Genomic DNA, 24,161 nt, shown 5'->3' with positions numbered 1-24,161 from the left:
GTTGGCGCTTGCGCGCTGGAGTGCCCCGCCGTTCCCTCCCGGGCGGGTGGGGCGCAACCGGCGCGGAGCAGGTAGCGGTGCATAGGTGCGCGACCCTTGCGGAGGCGGGGCCGCTGCGGCCAACCGCGCTGGCGGGAGACTGGAGCCTGACGTCCAGGCCTTCCGGCGTGTCCGAGTGCCAAAGTCTCTGTCTCCTTGCCAGTGCGTTTACGTGTATTTTCGGCTGTAGTTGTTCAGCCACCATTGATTTTTTTTCCCTGACGTTAAGTGTACTGGTTTTGTATGTACGCCTTCCTGATTTTTTCTTTCCTTCGTGGACTGAATGCAAGAGACCTTAGTCCTGCTCAAAAAAATAAAATTACCTCTTTCTTGAACTGAAGCCCTCTGGCCAGGTGAATGCTTTTTCTCGTGATGGCAGGAATGGATGTAATGATTGTTAAACCTTTGCTGACAGATTGTACTGAACTTGTATTTGGACACGCGCCGAAGTGGCGAGGATGCATTCCTTGGACACAGTTTTGGCTCCTTCAGTGAAGCCACAGGATGTATGCTTTCAAAAAACCCAAGACCCCGCCTTTTGCTGTTTCCCCTCCTTTGCTTCCCTGCAGTCTCAGGAAGGGAGGGTTGGCAGTTGGCTTTCAGTTAGTGTTCAGGGTAATTGGTGCACACAGTTCGTGTGAAGCAGGGCCCGCATTAGGATGAGTCATGCAAGTGCTGGCTGGATCCATCTTTGCCTAAAATTTTTACAGTTAATTCATACTGAATTTTTTTTGCATTTTCATTTTTTTAAATGTTGCATTAAAGTAATATCAATCTTGAGTCAGCCGCTTAAGTTTTGTATCAGAGGCATGTGCCCCACTCACCTTCTAGCCTGGCCCTGGTGGTAGGTCCTGGAAATACTGGATTACAAAGACAAAAGTTCCGTCCTTCAGGAAATGGGAAAGCAATTGACAAGAATATAAGTAAATATAAAACCAAGAATCATGAATGGGGAGGAGAGAGACATAGGTTAAGGACTTTGGAGGGTCGGGACAATTTCTGAGGCTTTGAACCATCATGTACACGTGGAGCTGGCAGTGCAGACATAAGCTGGTAAGACCAGAATGCCTGGCTAGAACTCAATGAGCAAGGAGAGTGGAAGAAAATGAGGCCAGAGGTAGGGAGAAGCCAGATCCTGTAGGGTATTGTAGGATTCCTTGTAAAATTTAGAGTTTCTTCTTTCTAAGGGGAATGTTTGGATTTTAGCACAGGAATTGTTGAGTGAATATTAAACTATATGAAGTTCTTTTATGTACTGTGCAACTAATGTTAATTCATTAATAATGTTGGCACGATTTTCATTTTATGATGATTGTGCTTTTAAGTTAATCTTCACTGTTGGGAACTAGAACTGCAGGGTGGGAGGATTTCTGACAAACTGTCCTCACAGGGTGAGAACTTGGAAGGATTCAAAGGACCAAACTCATGAAGACTAGGATTATGTGATTCAGAAAGTCCATGTAACTTTCTCCGTTATGCTATGGAACATTTACTGGGGCCTTGGTTGTTGACTATGTTTTCACATTTTACTTCCCTCTTTGACTTTAAAATCATCGTTATTCATCTTATTTTCAGATATGGGCAGAGATAGGACATTTCAGAATGGGCAAGGGTTCTCATTAAACTAGTTGAGCATCTGGAATATAACCTTTGGCTCTTAAGCACCTCTTACAAGTTTTGTTCAGTCCCCTCTCCCCCCCAAAAGACTGATATATTATTAGAAAAATTAAAATAAACTTTAACAATATAAGGTAATATAGCCAAGCATATTTAGTTACATGTTGGCATAATTATCCCATTCCTTTTCAGTTTATTATTTGATTTGTGCCTTGATTATTCCTAACTGATACTTGACAGGCTCATGGCACTTGTTAATATCATCAAAGCATATACCTTTTTTGATGCAAATCAACATCAGAGTTGTTGGGTTTTAGATGCAAAATGAAGTCCCCAGAGAATTGCCCTTATTCTTGATGATCAACAGCTTTTTGCAGACCTAGTGCATACAAGACATTATGAGGTGATGTAGTGGGAATAATTGGGACATGGTATACCTACACTTCTTGCTTATTATGTGGGTTGCCTTCATAATAGACAGTAAATACTTTTGAAAAACAAAGTCATGAAGTGCAAGAAGGGATAAGTAATATAAAGCTATAATAGAACATTGGATGGACCAAATATATTTGAAGATACAGTGGGAAACTTTTATAGAACACAGGTTGAAGTCTATGCTAGGATAAGGGAGTAATCCATAGGATAGGGTTTCTCAACATCGGCACCATTAACATTTTAGACGAGATAATTTTTTTTTCTTTTGTGGAGGCTGTGCTTTGTATTGCAGGGTGTTCTGTATCACTAGTCTGTAATTCACCTTCCCAAGGTATAATTGAAAACATTGCCAGAAATTCCCTGGGGGCTGGGGTGGGGGTGAAGCCTCCTCTGAATGAGAACCACTGCTGTGGGGATATCTCTTGAGAGAATTGGAGGAGGGTGGCTATCTACAGTATAAAGAACAAAATGGAGGAAGCTTAAATGCAAGGGCCTTTAATTTGATGGAGCATAAAGGAGGTGGGTATGTAAAATCATCTCCCTAAAGGGGAGTACATAGTGAAGCTGGTTGCCAATCATGGATATATCGTATGCACAGTTGAGAGCTGTAGTTTTATTTGGCAGTGGGGACCTATTACGTGTTGAGCAAAGGAGTGCTGAGATCAGAGCCTCACTCTGTGTACAGGTGAATCTGGTGGTGATTTGTGTGCAGCCAGCATTGTAGAGCATACAGGAGGATGGAGGGAGAAGTCAGGCGGCTATTAAAGTAGCCCAGGAGAGAGTTAATTCTGGACAAGAGTGAGTGGTAATGGAACTGGAGAGAGGATTAGAGTGTTTAGAGAAGTAGGATTTAGCAGTAAACTGAATACACAGCAGAGAAATCTAAGGTGCCTACATTTTAAATTCAAGAGAGGGAAATTGGTAGTACCATTAATGGCAAGTTATAGATGAGTATGTTTCATCTGAAAGTTATCTTTTATATGGCTTCAAAATTCATTCAACCTAATGAATTTTGATTAATTGGTTTGGTAGGCTCTTGAAGTTGTTTTTTTATGAACAGTACACCCAATTTCTAGAAAAAATAGTTGAGGTATTACTGCTTGTAAGCATCTATTTAGCCTATTAGAGTGTAGGTCCTGAAGAGACAAGAATGGTGAAAACACAATCTTGTCCGTTAATGGACAGTGTGAGGTCTAGGTAAATAGATGCTCCTTAAAATTCGGTTATGTCCCCGTAAACTCATCATAAGTTAAAAATACCAAAGTCAAAAACATATTTCATGCACCTACCTACTGAACACCACTTCAGCAACACGATATTGTAGAATCATGGGTGGTCAGTAACCTCATAATTGTGTGGCTAGGAGCTGAAGCTCCCTGTTGCTGCCCAGCATCCCAAGAGAATATCCCATTAAAATCCTGAAAAATCCTGCAGAAGTCCAACCATCTTGGGCTGGGGACGAACTGACTCTCCTTTTCCATTCCTTATTACACACACAATCTTGTCTTTAATAAAACTAGATATAAAACAGTAAGTTTACTACTTTGAAATGACTGTATTGTACCTTAGTCTGTTTGTACCTCTGTAACAATATCACGTGATATCTACTGTCACACTTCTATTATTTTACATTTTAAGTTTCTCAAATTAGAGTTAAAGAAATTTTCGATTAAATATTTTAAATATTTAAGTATTTTACATAAAACAAATGACTTCATCCGCTTCTTGTACAGAAGAATGCAAGATTTACAACAGCAGTCATGATTATGTATGTTTATTAATACATTGAGGGAGGTCTACATCAATTATGCATTAAGAAATATGCATATTACTTCCCATTGTAAAAACTTTTTTTTTTTTAGAATACTGGTGAGTAAGCACAATTGATGTGCTATAGAATTTTCCTAAGCTCATAAAATACTTTAATAACAAATCAACCTAAACTTTTTTGGAAATAATTTCAAGTAAAGATTCATAATCTGCATAGTCCTTCAGTGACTGTATAAGTTCATCCAGTAGATAATCTCCTTGCATAAAAGTCTCAAGACTGTGCAGTGATTTGTTTATTCTGTGATCTGTAACTCGGTTCTGTGGAAAATTATATGTTCTTATTTTCTCTGATCTTCCTTTAGTTCCAACCTACACATGTATAAAAAAAGATATGAGATACAATTAGATTCAGGAAAACTTAAACATTTAACTTAGATTAAATTCTTGATTTATAATGTAAGTCACAATGCAAAACCTAGTTTTAACATGTTGAATGTCCATATGACATAGGATGTGATAAAGAAAAAAGAATGTGGGCTTTAAGGTCATAAAGATTGATATTTGAATTCTGGCTTTGCCACTTCGGTGCTCTAATTTCAGGAAATAGATTTAAACTCTAAACTTTAATTTTCCCACATGAAAAACATAGATAAATTTTATCTACAACACAGTGATGTTGTGTATATATAATCTCTGTGAATTAATGTAGCCATCTTGAGTGGTAACAAGATGAAATGCCCATACTGAGGAAGTCTTAAAAGGGCTCTGTAAAAGCAAATAGGAAGAAAAGTTCACTTTGCAGGAATTAAAAAAATTTTTTTTGTGGTACTAGGGATTGAACCCAGAGTTCCTTTACAAACACTGAGCCACATCCCAGCCCTTTTAATTTTTTAGTGTTAGGATCTCAGTAAGTTGCTCAGGGCCTTGATAAATTGCTGAGGCTGGCCTTGAACTTGAGATCTTCCTGCCTCAGTCTTCCCAGAGGATTAAAGGTGTGTGCCACAAAAGTTGGCTCTCAAGGGGTTAAAGATTAAAGGGAGTGGGGACTCATTATATCTTTTTTTAGTAACTTTGACAAAGTCTGAAAAAAATGCCTCTGAATATAGAAGGCAGGGGTGCAAGATTACTATAATACAAGTAGGACCTCCTCAGTCAACCTACTTGAATTGTTTTCTACTTTTGACAAATACATGGAAACAGTGGACACACAAAAACTCAGTTATATAAAACATTTTATCCTGTGGAAACATGTTTAAAACTGACTTTTACCTGAATCTTCCTCGCACTGTATCTTCTGCTTATTTCTTCCTCTAGACGCATATTGTACAGCTTTGCCCGTAACTTTTTCATAGCCATCTCTCTATTTTTCAGTTGAGACCTTTCTTGTTGACATTCAGAAACAACACCTGAATAGTGTTATGAAAATTAGAGAGTTTTAATAGAAAAATCTTCTTATTATCAAGGAATACTCCTTTTCCTTCTCATTCTTCTTCCTTTATGAGGGGGAGAAAAACAGGACTCTAAAATAAAAGGGAGACTTTAAACTTAAATAGCTTTTTAAAATTTATCAGAAAAACTGAAATTTAAGTCTGAGTTATAGCCAAGGGTATTTCCATATTGAAGGCATATATAATTAAACAATAAATATAAACCATTTAATAGATTGTTTTCCTATATCCTCAGCTAACTTCTGTACTTTTGAAAAAATAACACTCATATAAACAGAGATATACAGAAGTTAAAATCATAACACTATTAATGTTTTTGAGAATATCTTTTTTCCCATTACTGTTTACACTTGACCTTGAAGTTTAATAGGAGGACATTCCCATATTAAAAAGAACAAAAACATAACCTAGCACTCCCATCAGTCACTTCTGATTAATGGGAAATATGCCTATTTGAGATCAGTTAGAGGTTCCTATATTCTTTCTAAACAGTTGAGGTCTACTAACCCCTATACTCTTTATCACATGTAAATCTGTGTAGTAACATCAGTAAAATACACTTAATTCTACTTGGTAAGGATAGTGGAGACTTAAAGATTTAGATACAGTCCCCTTGCCTAATTATCTAGAATCAGAACCCTTACAGGTGTGTGAATGAACTCAATGGGAAGAAGACTCCAAATTTATATTCAAAACTTCACATGCATATGTTTCTGTGTAGGAGGTCAAATGCTTTCATTTTCCCAAAGGAATCCATGTTGCCCTTTCCCCCAAAAGACTCAAGAACCAGTGATTAAGAGCATTTCTTATATGTAACCTGTGATAATTACTTCACAGTAATCATTTTCTTAAATATCTAAGAATATTAAGTATAATTTTCAGAATGCCATTTAGAAAGACTACATACTTTCTCTTCATAGGCACTAATACGGAAATTCCCTGGGTTCATCAGAACTCCCCCCTTTCCTGGCTTTGTAATTATCTTGCAGAGCATCATGTGCAGATTCTAAATCAAGTAATTCATAACTATCCTAAATAGTATATATTCCTTGGGTGATTGAGGGTCTGTTTCGGTGAAAAATGAGTCAAGTCCTTCAGAAAGTGACTCTTAATTCAGTTTTATGTTGAAGAAATAAGTACACACCTGTTGGAAGATGAACAATCCGGACAGCACTGTCCGTGGTATTTACATGCTGACCCCCAGCTCCACTGGCTCGCTTAGTATCTATTCTCAAATCTTTAGGATCAATCACCAGATTAATCTATACATACAAAGAGAAGTTTAAAAGATTTTTAAAACTTATGTGTACAACTATATAAAGGGAAGGTTGAACCATTTATAAATACATGTCATGTATAGAATTCATGTTAAGATTTTAAAAGTTTAATTTTAAGAATAGACAGTAATTGGAATGATGCTAGTTTTAGACTTGTTTGTTTGTTTAAGAAGAGTAGGGAATCTAAGCATAATACAGAACAAAAACAAACCCTTCCTAATCCTCAAAAACTGGGCTTGGTTTCTCTGGAAATTATTCCCTTTTTCCCACATGAACAGCAAAACTTAGCTCCTATTAGAGGTGTGTGAATATAAGCTATAATGAGATTCATAGACTATTTTTGAGTTCAAAAAGACTAGCAGAGGGGGAAAAATTGCTAAGCTTGAATGCAGGGTATTTCAGACAGGGAAATGGAAACGGCAAAGGCCAGGACTCCAAAAGTATTAAGAGTATAGACTCGGTGGATACACTGGGATCTCACATCAGGATAACACTTGGTCCTGGGAGTCACTGTAAGAAGCACTAAGTTTAAAAAGTTCCAGGAACTATGAATTGCTCTATGGAATGTCCACAATCTTGGCAGTAAGAATCTCACCATTCCCCCCATGTCTCCCTACATAACTCTAAGAGTTGCTAGAAGTGTCAGATGATATATGGACCTCAGTCTCCCATCATTTCCTGAAAGCACCTACCATCTCCAAGATCTCAAACCAAAGTGATTAATACCTGGGTGTGACTCCTGCTGCTTATTCTACTTTACTTTCTCCCTTAACAGTTCATCTGTGCTTCATACAAATATGAGAACTAAAGAAACTCCATTAACCCTATTATATAGAGTAAAACCACACTTTTTCTCTAAAAACAGAAACCATTCATTAAATTTCTTTCTCAAATTATATCTCATTTTGAAAAATGTTGAAAACAGCACAAATTAAGCAAAACAAATACTAAACTGACGGAAAATTAACTTTGTAAGAATAATACTCATTATGAACACTATAACAGTGTTTCAATTTTAATGTGATTGAGCCATAAAGTAGCAATTGTATTAACTTAATACCCTTGTTCTAATATCCAGGGATCTAGTCACACAAAGCAAAATTATTACTAAGGCTATCAAACCATATTTAAATAGGTTAGTATTATTTTACCTACAGAGGTGGTCTCACAATGTTTATTTTAGTGGTGGAAATAAATTGATAATGCAAGAATGGATCATTTATAAATCTTTAGTTCTTACCATCTGCTGTAAAACTACAGATTTTGAACTAAGAATCTATTGATTCTCAGAATTAACTCAAAAGATGTGAGGAAGGCCAAATGATAAGAGATAACACTCAATTCAGTAAACTTTTGAATGTTACTGGGGAGTACAGGGGTACTATTTGCTAGAAAAGAGGGAGATATTAGCCTTACCTCAGTGGGCTGGGGTAATATTGCCACTGTCATGGTGCTCGTATGGATGCGGCCTTGCTTCTCTGTCTTTGGTACTCTCTGTACTCTATGCACTCCCCCTTCAAATTTCATGTGTTTATAGGCTTCTGAACCGCTAATGCTGGCAGATGCATGTCTAAGGCCACCTTGAAAGTACAGGGAAAACAGGTTCTTTTTATTATTCCTGAGATTTATAAGTAACTGACCATTACATCTACTACCCTGAAATATATTTAAAAGAACCACAAAAAATTATAAGTAGAGATTGCAAATATATTCACTTTGGCAAGTGTATTGATACTTAGCATTTTCACATTTCTTTATTACTTACAATGACTAAACTATAAAGCATTTATAGTGCTACTGAACTGACATCAATGAAACATGTTGAAAGACTGCTCTTAGAGACCATTAGTCATTCAGTCCTTAATACTGAATGAATATCCATTAGATTGTATAGGCTATTTCAAAATTGGTATGCTTGTATTCAAAATTATTAGGTAAATGATGAGCATAAAACAGCTTAAGACATCCTAACAAGTAAGTTCTAAAGCCCAGTCATGGTCTTGCCAACTCTTTTTCTAGGGCCCAGGTAGATAAGTAAAATAATACTACATTGCACCAAAATTTTGAACAATTTTACTGACCTATTTCACTTGGAAAGTATTCCAGGGTTTCAAAATGCCATCTTTTATATGCAGCATACTGCTGATACATATCAAACATCTCTGAAGTAAATAACATTGCCTCCTGACCCCCAACTCCTGCAGTTACCTCCAGAATCAAATCATTTTCATCAGTTTCTTCTGAGGGAACCAAAAGTAAGACAATCTGTAAACATAAAAATATTATCCCTCCTATAATTGAGAATTATCTGAAACTTAGTAACAACAAAAAGAAAAGCTAAATGATTAGAGTATTTTAAGTATTCAACACAAGTTTCTCTAAGCAAAGAATTGCTGAGTACTATTCAACCATCTTGCAAATTAGAACCATATAATCCATCACTTCCATGAAATATCAATGTTATAACTATAGTAAATGTTATAAAATTCATATTAAACTTACTGGCTTGATTTTATTTCTCCTTAGAAATCTTATATGCTTTGTTTCAGTTCCCTATTCAGTTATTAAGAATTAGGTGCTCATTGTGAGCAGGATATTAGGCAAAAGAAGATTCTAGTTCAAGTCTTGAATATTAAAGCCTGGAGTAGAAGAAAAACAAAAGGATTCAAATTGTATTTGTGGTTTTATATGAAGAGAAAGCTTGTCATTTTGGAAGTCTAGACGGGCACTCTGTAGTACGAGGGGCACGAAGATAAAAACCTTCTTGCCCCTGAGGTGCTCCCAGTCTGCCATCACTTTCATAACCTCTTCTACCCACTGTCCGTTCCTAACCCCTTAAAATAACAAGAGCGGAAATATTTCATTACTTTTCCAGAAAATGCTAATACTGAGACATTTGTCTTTTTGTGAGAGCTCTACAATCCTTTTGGTATGAAAGGAGGACCATACAAAGTATGTCTTTTCCTGCTTTAAAAAGCAGTTTGTTGATAGTGGCAATCATTTCATAATGAATGTATTGAATACCTTCAGTAAATACAAATTTTGTCAATTACAACTCAATCAGACTGGAAAAAATTAAGTTAAAAAGCTTATTATAAATAGTAAAAAGTGAGTTACTTCTTGATTTTATTATAAACCTCTAATAAAATACATAGGAAGTAATGACATGCAATTTATTCTTTATACCAATACTGTACCTGATGCTTCAACTGGGCTATTTCTTTTTGACACAAAGTTATTTCAGTCTCTGCAAGCTTCCTTAAATCTTCATTCTCATCTAAGAAAAAAATGGCAGCAAGTGAATTTTTCTTAACTTCATATTAAACTGCCAACAAGTCTTCAGGATAACAGGAAGTCTTTGGGAAAAATAAAATGTCTAGCTTGTGGTTTTAATAATTACATTAAAAGCATTTGTACACTAGTTTTCATAAGCATGTAGCTGTGAGAAAACAAATTTTTCCTTTTCTGATGATGAAAGTGTAAGTGAAACTAAAACTAAAAAGTGCCTATAGGAAAGAAATAGTTAAAACTTTTCTATAATTTCATCCCCATAAAATAGTCACATTAATAATCAAACTTCTAGTTTTTCAACTTAGACTGTATAATAACAAATGAATACATTTAGCAAGTTCAGAAAACCAGAAGAGGAACAGAAGGTTCTACCACTTAAACCAAAACTGGATCAAAAAGTAGGAAGTTATTGTCTTAGTAAATATTTCCTTATCACAAATAAGTATCCTGCTTAACTTTTACATGAAATGCTCCTGTTTCTCTGTCTTTACCCTTCTGGTTTCATCTTTGAATTTTTATTTTTGACCAACAAAACATACTTCCTCATTTATTCTATAAATAATACACAGCCTACAAAAGGAGAGAAGGGGACATTTTTTAGCTATTATCAATTGTTCTTTCTGTGAAAGATCAAACTCTTAGAGAGTATCTGTATGTTATCTATTAAGGACCAACCTTGCTGGGGACTGGGATAGAAAGAATATAAGACGATTACCCTTAGGGCAGGGTTACACATCATTTTAGTCTCTTCATACTTTCCTAGAGGAGAAAAAACTCATCAGTAATAACCTAAAGCACCATATGACACCTATTCTATGCTCCTACCACAGCATATTTCCCAATTTGGTACATCTGTTCTTACTGATCACTTTTATCTTTAATTCCTTCTCTTGATCCACCTGACAACCCCTTGCTTACCCTTCAAGATCCATTTAAATGCCAGTTTTTGCTTTTATTACACTCTGCTCTTTAATACAGAAATAAAACATTCATCCACTTGTTTTTACTTAACATCTTAAACTTCTCTTTCTCATTAAGCTGTAAGCTCCTAAAAGGTTGTTCCACAATTTTTTTTTTTTTTTTTTTTTTTTTTTTTTTTTTTTTGGTATTTAGTGGGGTCTGACACATAGTAATAACTCAGGACTTCCTCCTGAATGACATTTTCTGTAAGCAGCATTTTCTAAGTCTATTAACATCTCTAAGTTCGATTTTTAAAATACCTCTTAAATCCACTTGGATTTTAAGATTGGCTTGTTATGGAACCAATTTTTCCCCAAGGTATTTTTCTCAATACCATTTATTAATTCTTAAAAAAGAAGTGACATGCTGTTTTTCTCCTAAATCAGTTAGGCTCTTCTTAACTTTCACACTTGCATTAGTCTCCCTTTTCCTGGCATCTTCAATCCCATTCCAGGCTGGCTTTTAAATTGCCACACATCAGGCTTCCTAAGGGACAAAGTCAACTCTATTATTTGCATCCCAATCTAAAAGCTTCTGCTGGTTCCTTCTGCCAACAGGATAAATCAACCTCTTAGATTAGTATCTTATCGCCCTTACAAAATGCAGGTTCCAACTTGCCATTCCCCTTACCTCTCTTCTTTGATTAACAAAGAGTACAATGATTAAAAGAATGAGATTTGTAGTGAATCCAATCCCAACTCCACCCCGTATAAGCTGTGTTGACATTTAACCTTTATGCCTCAGGTTCCTCATCTGTCACATGGGGTTCAAGTACCTACCTCGTAGCTTGTGTGAATTGGATGAATTAATATATAAAGAGAGCTCAGCAAAGCTTGGAGCATGGTAAGGGATCGATAAACTATTATACTATTAATGGATAGGCTCTTACACCTCTGCAACACCAACAAATTCTTCGCTTGGGTTTTTATTCATCTATATATATCTGTTCTCATGTATCAACTGTATAATTAATTCTGTGTCCCTCAACAAACTGCAACCCTCTCTAGAACCTTGCCACCCAAAATGTGGCTCACGGACCAGCACCTTGGCATCCCTGGGACCTGGTAGCAATGCAGAAACTTAAGCCCATTGCAGATTCGACTGCGCGGGAACCACCTGAGAAACTATAGAAAGTACACATCCTAGATTTAAGACTGAATCACAAGTCGCACGCTCTTCATACGACTGCAGATCGTGTTCCTACTACGGCGGAACGCCGGTCTGGAGCCCATCGCTGGTAGAGTGCCTTGTTTGTCCTTGCTTAGGAGAGGACTCCTGCCAGAAAACAGGCAACACAGAAATGTCAACCTCTGTAAAGGCGGGCGGAGCACTGGCAAGGGAGCACGAGAGCGCCAGGAAGAACTAGGAAAGAACACAGGATGTCTCGACCTCTCGTGCAGAACAAGAAGCTGCAAATGGATATAAAGCTCCAAACCCGGTAGCGGGGACACCCGGCCAGCGGCTTAACGGAAAGGGCAAACGAGGTGTGCTCCCCTGGCGCGGGCCTCACCGTGCAGCAAGGGCTCGGTCTCCCGCAGCTCCCGCTCCTTCTCGCTCAGGAGTTTGGTGGCCGCTACCAGCTCTGGCCCCCGAAATCGTAACTGGGCTTCTGACCCTGCCTGGCGCTCGAGGAAGGTCCGTAAGGGCCCGCCGCGGGCCAACAGCTCCTCCAGGGGCGGGCTACTGCAGCTCAGGGGCCGGCGGGCTGCGCCAACAGCCCGCCCAGCCCACAGACGACGGACAGCCCCCCACAGAAGTCCACCCCGCATCGCGGGCCCGAGACCGCCAGGCCCATCGGAACCGGAAGTTCCGGACAGAGAAGGTCTCGCGATACTGGACCGAGCTTGGAAGTAGGGGCGAGAGCTGGCCACACCCCGTCAAGCGCACACGCAGGTTTTAAAAGGCTTTCCGGAAGCGCTCGTGAGAACTTCCGGGCGAGCGTGGGAAAGCTGCAAGGTTCATGAGGGCCAAAATTGAGGGGGCGTGGTGGAGAGCTGCGGGGGCGGAGCTGTCCTTGAGGGGCGGGGCGGGGCGCGCCAGGGGCGGGGCTACCCCTTTTCCACGCCCTGAGTCGGGAACGCCTCCTCGCAGGGTGTGTGGGAATAAACTGCCTAGGACTAGGTGTGGCTGGATGCTTTTACAAAAACCTCTCTTGCCTTGTGTCTCCTACGTAATTAACTTGGTTTCAAATGACCTCTCTCAGTTGCCTATCCTCACTTAGTTATCGTGTTTTTGTTTTAATGCAGTTGCCTGAATTCTGGACTGTGGCCACTACACAGCTACACATCGCAGCCCTGAGACTATCTGCCTGGCGGGGTGTGCAGCTCCACGGAAGGGCATTTAAGAGCCTTGGGAGGCCCTGGTGGCATCCCCAGCACCGCGCTAGGGAAAAACCGGCTCCGGTGGCCCGGTGCTTGTCACTTCCAGGAAATTTGCACATAGGACCCAGGAATACTGAAGTTTATTGGTGTATTGCTTGCAATTTTAAACAACACTTATTCACAGCCCACCAGAGAAAAGGATATGAGAGACTAAATACAACCAAGACAACCCTGGGAATGCGAAGGTGAAATGCTCAGTCAGGGATCCCCCTCCATCTAACTGGGTCGGGCAGCGTCCCCTTGGTGATTTTTCGTTTTTGAGATGACTTACTTGAAATAGCATTCTTATTATTTTTCTCAAAAAAGAAGAAAGAAATGGTAAATCATAGGAGTGTTTAACAAAGTTGAAATATACTTCAGTCATCAAACAAAAACTGTTAAAGTATAACTTTCTTTCAAAAAATGAACTTGGAGCCTGGGGATGTAGCTCACTGGTAGAGCACTTGTCTAGTATGCCCAAGGCCCTGGGTTCATCCTGAGTACTGCAAAAACAAAACAAAACAAAAAACCCAATAATTTGCATTTTTCCATTGCCTTTATCTCCTAGCACTACATAAAATGGTAAATGAAATGACTCTTCAAATAATGGAAAGCAAAAATAGCTTTGCTACTTAAAAGCTACAATTAATTAATAATTCTTTCACTTTGTATAGTCAAGGTACATTATAAGATTGTCTTGCTGTAAGATGGTGTTTAAAATCTTATTTTAATGTTGATCTGAGAATAGAATGGAACAGACAGTTTGTACCCCAGTTAGGAGCAGTTATTTCCTAACTTGAAACTCAACTTTGATTTTATTTTTTAACCAAAGAAATAAATGGGAGTAATTTGAGCTCAACAGGATAAATCTCTCAGCTGAATTCTCAAAATTATTTCAAGATTATATTTTGTCACTTATAAATAAAAGGTACAAAATTGCAATAAGCAATAACCTTACAGAACAATGTAATGAATCCAGCCAGAATTTATTTTTCCTCAGATGCATAAGCAATTTAAAAAACACATGTGTACCCTTTATTCCTGTAGTGTTATACCAATGAGGAAACAGTAACTTGTCAAAGATACATTGGGTGAATTCTTTATTAATTCAAAAACATTTTAGGAAAGTGTAATGCTTATGCATTTTACAATGATATATCCATAGGTTTCCACAACATAGTTAAATGAAAACAGCTGTTTGATTTATTTTGAAAATTCAAATATATTTAGTTTGAGACTTCTGGATTTTCTTACATTGTTGTCATGCTCAAATTCTATTACATGGTGAAAATTCTAGCATTTTGGGGAAGTCTACGATTGTACATAGGTAAAATGATAAAATAGATTCAAGGAAAGGGGAATAAAAATTCAGAATAATTTAAATTGGAAAAATAATCTTGATTATCTATGCAATTGATGAGTAACCACAGTTATTTTGGCATTGCAAAATAACCAAGTGTGGTGCCTTTTAAGATGTATTCATGCACTCAAAACTTTGTAGTCCACTAATAAATATTGGTGGAGTCCAAAATATGGATGTAGATTACTAAATATAATGAACATGGTAGTAAGAAATTATACACATTCAATATGATAAATTTTATAGAATCAAACACATTAAAATTCTTTTTAGTATTTAGCAAACATCTTAAAATCATATACAAGAAACAGTGTATTTATGACAAATAGGTAAAGCCAGGGGTGAAAATTTCAAGTCTTTTACAATATTTCAATATTGTGTACATTGATCAGTGGAGGGCATATAGAAAAGCACTAAGCAAAATGATTCCCAATTTAAATTACCCCTTATTACAATTAATAAGATTAAGATCTTTAATATCCAAAATATGCAGAGGAATAAGATAATTGCACAGGTAGTTCAAGGAAAAAAATTTACTTTCGTCTATTATGCAAAAATTCAAGGTAACACTGTTTTAGTTTTATTCTCCCACTTTATTTTCCAGTTCATTGTATTCATACCATTGGTCAGTCATCCTTTAATGAACCTAATATTAGTACTGAGAAACCCACTCAGAATTTTTTTTAAGCTCAGTGTAAATGTCCACTAAATTTTCCTCCAATACAACCTTGTAAAAATGTATTACTTTATAGTGGAGAAACCTAACAAGCAGTCCCTCACCTCAGGTGATCAAGGTCAACATCAACAGCTAAGAAGATCCCAAAGTTTGAGAAAGTCTCACAGCAAGAGGAGTCATGACCATGACATGCACTTCTGGTATCATGGGACAAGAATGGTACTTTCTCTCTGGTACTCCTTCCCCAAACCATAACTACTCTCTAATCTTGGAAAAGCATCAGACAAATCACAACAGAGGAACAGTCTGCAAAATGCCTGACCAATACTCTTCAAAACTGTTAAGGTCGGAAACAGGGAGAGATGTAGAAACCCAGCTAAGAGGAGCCTAAGGAGACATCCCAACTAAATGTGATAGAGTATGGTAAATGAGATTCAGGGACAGAAAAAGACATTAGATTAAAAAAAAAAGGAAATCTAAACATAGACTTAATCAATAATATTAATTGACGAATGAATAATACCCTATGGTGTGATGTATTTGAAGACATTTTTTTTCTTTATATTATCTTTGCAATGGGAAATTTGCAGAAATGTAAATCTAAAATTATTCAAAAAAAGATTTAATGAAAAGTTTTCTGAACGCATAACTATTTTCGTAAGTTCATGGTAAAATTGTTAAAGAAAATCATACTACTCTAATACTAAAATGTCTGTTATGGTCAGTCTCTCATTAACTTAGCTTTATCTCTACCATCCATTTAGATATTTAGTAAATGACTTGATATTTTTATTATTCCTATCCTTGAGAATATAGTTTTTATTTCCATTATGTATGTGTGTCTGTATATAAACACATAGATATGGTACATGTGTGTAGATATATATACACACATATATATAACTGCATGTGTGTGTATATATATATATATATATATATAAAACTGTGTATATATACACACATACATTATCTGTGTATATGTATGATTGAAGAAATTTTTCTAGATTTATAGATATGGTGGGAAATTGTTGAAATGAAAATAGTGATTTTGAATCATTATTGAATAAAACAATAACATTTTTATGACCTTCCATCTTAAGCTTGGATTTTTTTTGATAATTAATCAGATTTTTAAAGTATGTTTTGCAAAAACCAAACCAAACCAAAAAAAAACCTACAGATAGTCCTGAAAAGCAGCAATTATCATTGAGCTGAAAAACTTTGATAAAATATTATATGTAACACTATTCTTTCCATATTTATTTTATTTAGTGTTCATTGCCATGCTATAAATAAATATTGCTCATTTGCAGATAAATAAATATTGCTCATTTGCAGATAAGACTCAGACAGAAAAAATGATTCGCCAAACATCACAGGAGACGGAAATGTAAATGGAGCCAGGAATGGTGGTGGCACCAAGGCCAGTAATCCTACTGACTCAGGAGGTTGAGACAGGAGGATCTCAAGTTCAAAGCCAGCCTCAGCAACTTAGTGAGACCCTGTGTCAAAAAATAAAAAGGGCTGTGGCTGTGGCTCAGTGGATAAGACCCCTGGGTTCAATCTGGTACCTGCCCCAACCCCCGCAAAAAAAAAAAAAAAAAAAAAAATCTAACTTGAAATCAAATTTGTTATTCTAAGTTCTTGATGTTTTTACACTGTATTCCAAGTGTACACAATAGTAAGCATTGTGTATCACATCATCTGAATACAGCAGTAAGGGCTAGAGCTTTGTGAAAAGGAATTGTATTCAAACCTAGGACAGAAACGCAACATTCTAAAACCTGGAATGTTGTGGCAACATATAGGTATAAATCAGCAGCTTTAAAATTCTAAAATTTCTGCAACAGAAAAGAGAGAAAGAGGAGAAATGATAAGGGGAGAATGAATTTGAGTTTGCATATGTATTAAAAATGTTATATTTGGTTCTTTTCCTTAGTGCTTAATAGCACCCCTTTTCCCTACTCATCTTAGAGCTTTTGTCATGGGAACCAGACTAGTGGCACACTGAGATATGTTACCAGTTAGGTAGCGCTTTGTCTTCCACCCTGGTTTCATTAGTCAAAGTCTAGAACATCTCCGTGTATGAAGCTGCAAAGATGTCACTGGGAACTGAACAGGACTATAACTGTAAGAACAATAGTTTTAAAAATTCTTACAAAGACATAAAAGCCGATGTTCAGAGACAATACTTATCACCCTGTACACTGTCATGTAAAGCAAAGATATTATTAAGTGTTTCAGAGATCTGAAGCAAGTTTTTGGTTATCAGTTTTATTGATAAATATTTGCAATTGCATTAGGTGAGGAGTTACTAAAATTTTTATATTATATACTGTTTTCTCAGGAGGACATTGTATATCAACCAGAAGTTTAAGGACTGAAAAAATCCCCACTGTTTATAAAATATACTTTGAAGATTAGGGTCATAGACTGTCAATGTAAAATAGATGGGCAAGAAAGTTTTCTGGAAATATCTTTACTACATTTCAAAATAATTTGCTAATGTATCAAGCTCAAAGAGTTCAAAATACATGTTTGATATGTTCTCTATATAGACATTTTAAGTCTTTAAGAAATTTTGGTGGATTTCCAAATGGTTCTTATTTCCCTGTCTTCTGATTATGTTTGAAATTCCTTCCCTTTAGATTTCTTCACTAAAGCTTCTGATAATATGTATTTGTTGCAAATGCAAATAGTCACAATTATGATCTTTTTTGGTAAAGTTAAAATACATAGAAAAAAATGAATAAACTCAACAATAAGAATCAGGTATTATTTTAAACCAGCTTAATTTGGTGAAAATGTATATTACTCCCCCTGAATAAACCTTATTTACCTAATTCTGTAGTCCTTTTATGACACTGAGCTACCAGGTAAGTATACAATACATACTTTATACTAGGCTCATTAAAGGATACTTATTGATAAATACCCCATGCATGATGACCAACTATCAGAACTGGTCGTCCTATGTACATATTTCAAGATTTTTTTTAAAGGACCACGTTGTGGTCTTGGCTTTTGCGTTTCTTTATTCAGTATCAAAACTGTTTTGCTCTTATTCACATGTACCCTATAACACTGTCAGAACATCTATGCTAACTTCAGGTAACGTAATAACAATTGGAATAAAGAAATATCATTCATCCACTATTACTGTGATCTATGTACAAGAGCAATCTCTGAAGAAATCTGGGTCTCCAATTTATCTATATATACATAATCTATATCCTATACTTTTCTTTCCACTCTAGATACACCTGAAGTTAGGCAATTCAGAAAGTGCATTAACCTCTTTCTGTGCACATTAGCAGATTCTAACTGTATACAGAGATCATTTGGCAATCTAAAACACAAAGTGCTCCTTTTAAAGTGCTCATTTTTCCCCAGGGAGGAATTTACTCACTAGGAAAAATCAAACTCTAATAAAGCAAATATTGTGCTCTTGGAATGGTAGCATAGACACCAGTTGAGTGCTTTTCTGTTTGTTTATTATAGCTCTATAACTTAAACACAAGGAATTATATCATACTTAAAAAATTGATAATGCTGCAAATACACAGACATATTCTTAGAAACTTTAAACATTTTGAAAGTAAATGAGAAACCGTCCCGTCCCCTGAAAATATGAGTTTAGCACAGGAATGCTCACATAGCATGGATACCAACAGCTGATGTGTAAATCTGCTCTAGATTCCTTGTCAACCCAACTTCATTATCAGGTTTCAAAAAGACATACCAAGTTCAAAATCTGTATTCTACAGACACCCAGTTAGAGATTAGGGCTCTTCATAAGGGCCCTTATCTTTCCCATTTGGTAAAATATTAAACGTATTGTCAGACAGACAATTCATCTAATAGTCCAAAGTATCTTATAAAGATAACTTACAACTAGCAGGTCACCATCATATATAGTAACAACAAGAATATAATGTCTACAATTAAAAAGATCGATGCATGCGAGTATCATAGTATATTACATATCTTCTAATCATGTGCACCAATTTATTGTGCCTTAAACACAGAAACATGTATGATACTATACCATGTATTTGTACACATCATAGTAGCACAATAAACCCAATTCCAATCAAGAAAAAAAGTAAATGACTTAAGAACAATAGAACTTCGCAATAGAGGCAATGATGTTTTTAATCTTTCTTTACTCTTTAGGAAAAAAATATGACTTTTTGTAAACATCTTCATAGCTATCTTTTTTCAACATATTACTGAAAACTATTATTAAATAGTAAATATCTAAGTGACATGGATCAACTATGTCTTAACACACAACATTTTCAGAAAGAAAACAAGCATTTGTTAAAAGAAATGATTATAAATATTTTCTACCTTGCATTTTAACTACATTTTCATAAATAATGTATTTAAAAGTGCTGAAAATGGTAGGATAGTCAGCAACGCCAGTGTAAACAGAACATTTTGTTTTCTACTCTGCAAATTTTTTTAAAATCCCATTTTGTCAAACACTGCAACAGTTAAAATATTTGCATAGGGAATAGATAATAGCCCTTTTAATCATGTCTCCTGAATTCTATATAAATTAGAAAATCATATTCACTTAAAAAAACAATTCTTGAAATGTTTTAAGTTTATGGAAAAAGAAACTTACAATGCTATCCTTTCAAGTAAAATAAATTTAAAAAGAAAACCCCAAACTTGTTTTTTAAAAATATGTTTAATAAATTAAAAAATGAGAGGTAGTTAAAAATGACAAAGAAAACCTATAATTTTAATATCATCCTTAATATAAGGCCAGTGTTCTCAGTGGATATAAATCTTTTTAAAACTTTCATTTTAGGTTACTCGGTATTATAGTCATTCAGTTCAAGATTAAAAAAATAGTCTCCAGGGGATATTAATATTCAAATGTAACACACTGATATAAATATGACAATGATTATTGTTATCATCCTTTTTGTGCACAATAGGATATTGTTTTCTTGAATGTCAGAAGTACATGCCAATGTCAGGCAAGAGTTTTGTCTTAAAGAGTGTATTTATAAAAATAATGGCAGCTAAAAGATTTGAGCACTGTACTGCCCTTTCATTATGGATGAGAATTAATAGTTTGGTTTTAACAATTTTAAAATAAGTCATTCGTACGGTACTATGTGAAAACAGTTAAGGTCTGAAGTAGAGAATTATCTCTTCATAACCCTTATAAAACTTTTCCTAGTAAAAACTTAGCTTTTCACTGGATTTCACTTTCAATGAAAATATGCCACAGAACAGATGCTAGTCATCAAAATGTTTTACAGTGCTACATGTAGGCATTCTTTTATTAAGTACTTTTCTACATATTCCAAAACTAAGTTATCAAGCTTATTTGTTTTCTTGCTTAAGTACATAACTTTACACAACCATTATGAACTGGAGAGCCAGTCTTTAATAAATTAATTACAGTATTGGACATCTTATATATACACAGATTCATTTTCATCTATTACAATTAAAAACAGTATCATTCTTTGATTTGTCATTGAGAGAAGATATCTTCAAATAGTTTTGTGCTTTGTTTTCTTTTCTTCTTCTTTTTTTAACATAGCAAACTCTTCTGTAATGAAAATGCCACAGTTTTGGCAGTGAACGACCAGAGAAATCCCCCACTAGAATTTGCCAACAAACACAGATAAATAGCTCTTTTTTTCATGTACAGAAATATTGGCTTCAAAATTAGTGTACTGAGCACAATATTATAGCATGTTGAATACCATTGTTACATTTTAAAAATTGCCATTTTCTGTCTCGGATTATGTTAAAAAATGCAAACCACAGTCAATTTTTTGGCAATTATTTCTATAAGACCATATTGCACAAAAGTCTTTAAATACAGATATAAGTTATGCTATTTGACTAAATAGAACAACAACTACGTGGCAAATGAAGCAGCTTTACTTTGCACATGCAGTCTCTGGAAATACACTAGGAGACTGTTCATAGGACTACGAATACAGTTTGCTTGCAAGTAGGATGAGTGTTGAATAAAACAAACTTAATTTGGCAATTCATTGTTTTGTGTGGTATTTTCTCCAAACTTGATCATGGATAACCTTGATAAAAAATGGAGACAAAAGACCATAATGGTGGTATGTTCACAGTAGCCTGAGGAGCGCTAAACTGCAGTTCTCCAGGAATTCAATTTCTGTATTATTTAACTACTTTTATTCCCCATCCCAGCCCTCCAAAATGATGTTTTTTTAATGAAAATTAAGATTCGGAAGAAGAGCCGGCAGTACTTTCGACAAATGACTTATAGATCTGAGAGTTCAAAAACCTTGGGAAAGAATCTCTGTGCATTAAGGTATATATCTGAAGTTGGGCATCTTCATACATGTGAGGGTTAGGATCCAACAGATTTCTATTGATCACCTCTCTAACTCGAGAATCAAGACTCACCTAAAAAGAAAATAGAGTAGATCCGTTAAATAACATATTTTTTCAAAAGACCTCAATTAAATAACTGCAGGTTTTTGACATTTCAGACAAACTTCAAAGAGTAAATCCAACAACTACAAACCTTGAGGTCGTCTTTTCAAAGGCCGCATAACCTTATATAATTTTCTCCCTTCAAACTTTGATTTAAACAGACAAAAAAACCAACTAGACTTTATGCCAGAAATCTGGTTCACAAATATCTTGACTAACTTGGATTTATCTTTTCTATGCATTCAGTCAGGAGCTTTTGAGAATTTCATTCACCATTGAGGTCCCAGAGAATAGCCGGAATATAAATTCACCTCCTCCTTTTCTTTAACTTTTGGAGAGTTTACTCAGTAATAGGATAAACCTCTACTGGCAGAGTCGAGTTCTCTGATCAAAATTAATATGCATATCATAGGTTGATTCTCAACAGTTTCCTATCCCCACAGATTCTATGGCCTCACAAGTAGGAAAAGAGGAATGTGGAAAAGCAGAGTGAAGCAGAAGCGCAGGAGGCATTCTTAATGACGCACATCTCCCTGGCAAGACCCAGGAAACATCTTTACATTGCAATACATCCAAAGACCTCCGTACTCAACATGAAGCAGCACAGCTGCGTGAAATGGGATCTTTCAGAAAACTATATGTAGGAACTAAGAATATTAAAATATATTAACTAAAATAAATAAAATAATCAATGCAGTGTTATTTGAAAAGTGTATAGAAATGAAATTCCGTTGTGATGTAGTGCCCTCCCCCACTGAGGACTGATCCACCTGGAACAGGTAAGGATCCTCTGGGGGGGAAAAAGTGGAAAAAAGCAGCAATAAGGGCATGCTTGGGGAACAGGATTCACACTCTGCCTTGACTGCTCTGTTTGAGAAACACTCCGAGAGTCCTGACTGATTTCCTCAACTTTCACAACTGAGCAAGGATAGGACATTATGAGCCGTCCTTACTTGTCTGATGATACACACACCATATGTATTTATACCTAAACAGCCCATCATGAGCATCTGTCAAAAGCTGTTTTGGTTCTGGCTTCTTTTTCCATCACTGTCTAGGGTATGAGAGAGTCTCTGGATGAAGCCACTTGCATTCCATTGGGTGTCCCCAGATTCCTGATCGCTACAGATCATGTGGAGTTGGGTTGATTGATACACTCCAGGGACGGCTGCTAGGTTTGTCAGGAAAGGGTGATTCAGACTAAATTTCTGTGGTTTAGTTAGACCAACTTATAAATAGAAAAATTAAACATTTCTGGCTAAACTATATATTTGTCTTTTGTGGGATATTCTTTTAAAAATGATGTTATGGAAGTGTATCATTTAGTTTTTAATTTCTGTGGCATACGAAGTCATCATCAATTATAAAACAACAAAAGTAGAGAATTCCCCTGCCCCATAATCTTCTTATTTCATCTAAAAGTATCTTTTGCATTTCTACTCAATGGGACACTATTGACATTAGAATTTAAACAGATTCATCTTATTGAGTTGTTCTGGTACAGTAAAGTTTTACCAAATATATGCTGCTGTTTTTGTAAATGGTGGTTTTATTTTTAAACTTGAGGTAACTTTTTGTTTCAATGGAGAAGGGAATTTTAGATTAATGAAATAGAAAAAATGTGCATGTACTTCATAAATAACAGCATAATTAAGTTTAGTATAATAGTTCCTTATCAGTAGCTAGAATCAATAGTTTAAGTTATCTTAAGACAGAAATAAAATAACCTGAGTCATTACATGTTTTGATTCCTCATTATTTTTTAATTTTCTTTGCAAAGTGAAAACAATAATAAAATATCATAAAGTAGTACAGGTTAACATTTGCTAAAATGTAACAAAAGCGCGTTTGTTATTTCCATTTGAAAAATAAAATATTTACCTTCATATCTTGTTTGTTTGAAAAGGTTGTCAGTCAGTCAAAAGAAGTGTAGAAAGGTCAATATCAAGTTTAAGCCCATGGGAATAACAATCTACAGTTTCATCTCGTGGTGTCTTGTGCTTCAGAATGAGGATCATCTATAATACAAGGCCATGGGGTGGAACCAGGCTTGGGCCTGGGCCATAGTCACCCTAGGATCAGGCATGTTTAGATGGCTTATAAAGCCATCTTATCTGGGGTCCACCCCATCATGCGGGGCTGAGGAGTTCCTGGGAAAATCTTATCCCCAGGGGAGAGAAAGTTGAGCAGTACAAGAGCTATCTTTTGCCACAGAAGTTTTCTTCCTTCTCAGTCTCCATATTCTCGTGGTTGGCGATAAAGGAAGAGAGCGTTACAGCAGTAACAGTTTAAATGCAGACACTTCTACCATGAGATGGGGTGCAGGACTACTGATAATTTGGGAGCATTTCATTGGCAGCGTTTAGCTGGTGGTTTCAACAGTGCTGACCACTGTCAGTTTAGAGAGGTGGCAACTGCAGCTTCAAAAAGACAGAAATGATCTTATGGAGCCTCAGTGGACTTGGAAACATACATTCC

At 36.0% G+C, this 24,161-nt stretch overlaps 2 protein-coding genes and 1 long non-coding RNA gene across 17 annotated transcripts in view; 1 reads left to right on the top strand and 2 right to left on the bottom strand.

Moving 5' to 3' along the window:
- Positions 1-3,849: 3,849 nt before the first annotated feature.
- On the bottom strand, positions 3,850-12,719 carry Mtrf1l (mitochondrial translation release factor 1 like). Of its 7 annotated transcripts, none has more exons than XM_047558368.1 (8): positions 12,348-12,713; positions 10,553-10,636; positions 9,784-9,863; positions 8,668-8,851; positions 8,003-8,166; positions 6,454-6,571; positions 5,131-5,267; positions 3,850-4,230 (listed from the first exon to the last, which is right to left on the bottom strand). In XM_047558368.1, the coding sequence occupies exons 1-8, from the start codon at positions 12,604-12,606 to the stop codon at positions 4,030-4,032; spliced, it is 1,227 nt and encodes a 408-aa protein (XP_047414324.1). In that variant the 5' UTR covers positions 12,607-12,713; the 3' UTR covers positions 3,850-4,029. The 7 variants fall into 7 exon arrangements, with proteins under 7 accessions (XP_047414324.1, XP_047414327.1, XP_047414330.1 ...); XM_047558371.1 differs by having other exon boundaries at positions 10,593-10,636; positions 12,348-12,446; XM_047558374.1 differs by having other exon boundaries at positions 8,668-8,826; positions 10,593-10,636; positions 12,348-12,446.
- LOC124988687 (uncharacterized) lies at positions 11,441-15,783 on the top strand. The gene is made up of 2 exons (XR_007109472.1): positions 11,441-12,321; positions 13,084-15,783. It is a non-coding gene; the product is annotated as an uncharacterized LOC124988687 (long non-coding RNA).
- A 1,046-nt stretch (positions 15,784-16,829) lies between these two features.
- Rgs17 (regulator of G protein signaling 17) overlaps positions 16,830-24,161 on the bottom strand; it is a 97,195-nt gene continuing 89,863 nt past the window's right edge. For 6 of the 9 annotated variants that reach the window (XM_047558630.1, XM_047558629.1, XM_047558633.1 and 3 more), the window contains one exon: positions 16,830-21,653. In XM_047558630.1, the coding sequence (XP_047414586.1) occupies positions 21,465-21,653 (189 nt within the window). In that variant the 3' untranslated portion in view covers positions 16,830-21,464. Of the gene's footprint in view, positions 23,702-24,161 lie in introns of all 9 variants that reach the window. The other 3 variants (XM_047558639.1, XM_047558638.1, XM_047558637.1) reach the window with 3 other exon arrangements.

This window comes from Sciurus carolinensis, chromosome 7, assembly GCF_902686445.1.
Source record: "Sciurus carolinensis chromosome 7, mSciCar1.2, whole genome shotgun sequence".
Lineage (NCBI taxonomy): Eukaryota > Metazoa > Chordata > Mammalia > Rodentia > Sciuridae > Sciurus > Sciurus carolinensis.
The sequence above is the reverse complement of the archived record's forward strand: the minus strand, read 5'-3'. Positions and strand labels throughout refer to the sequence as shown.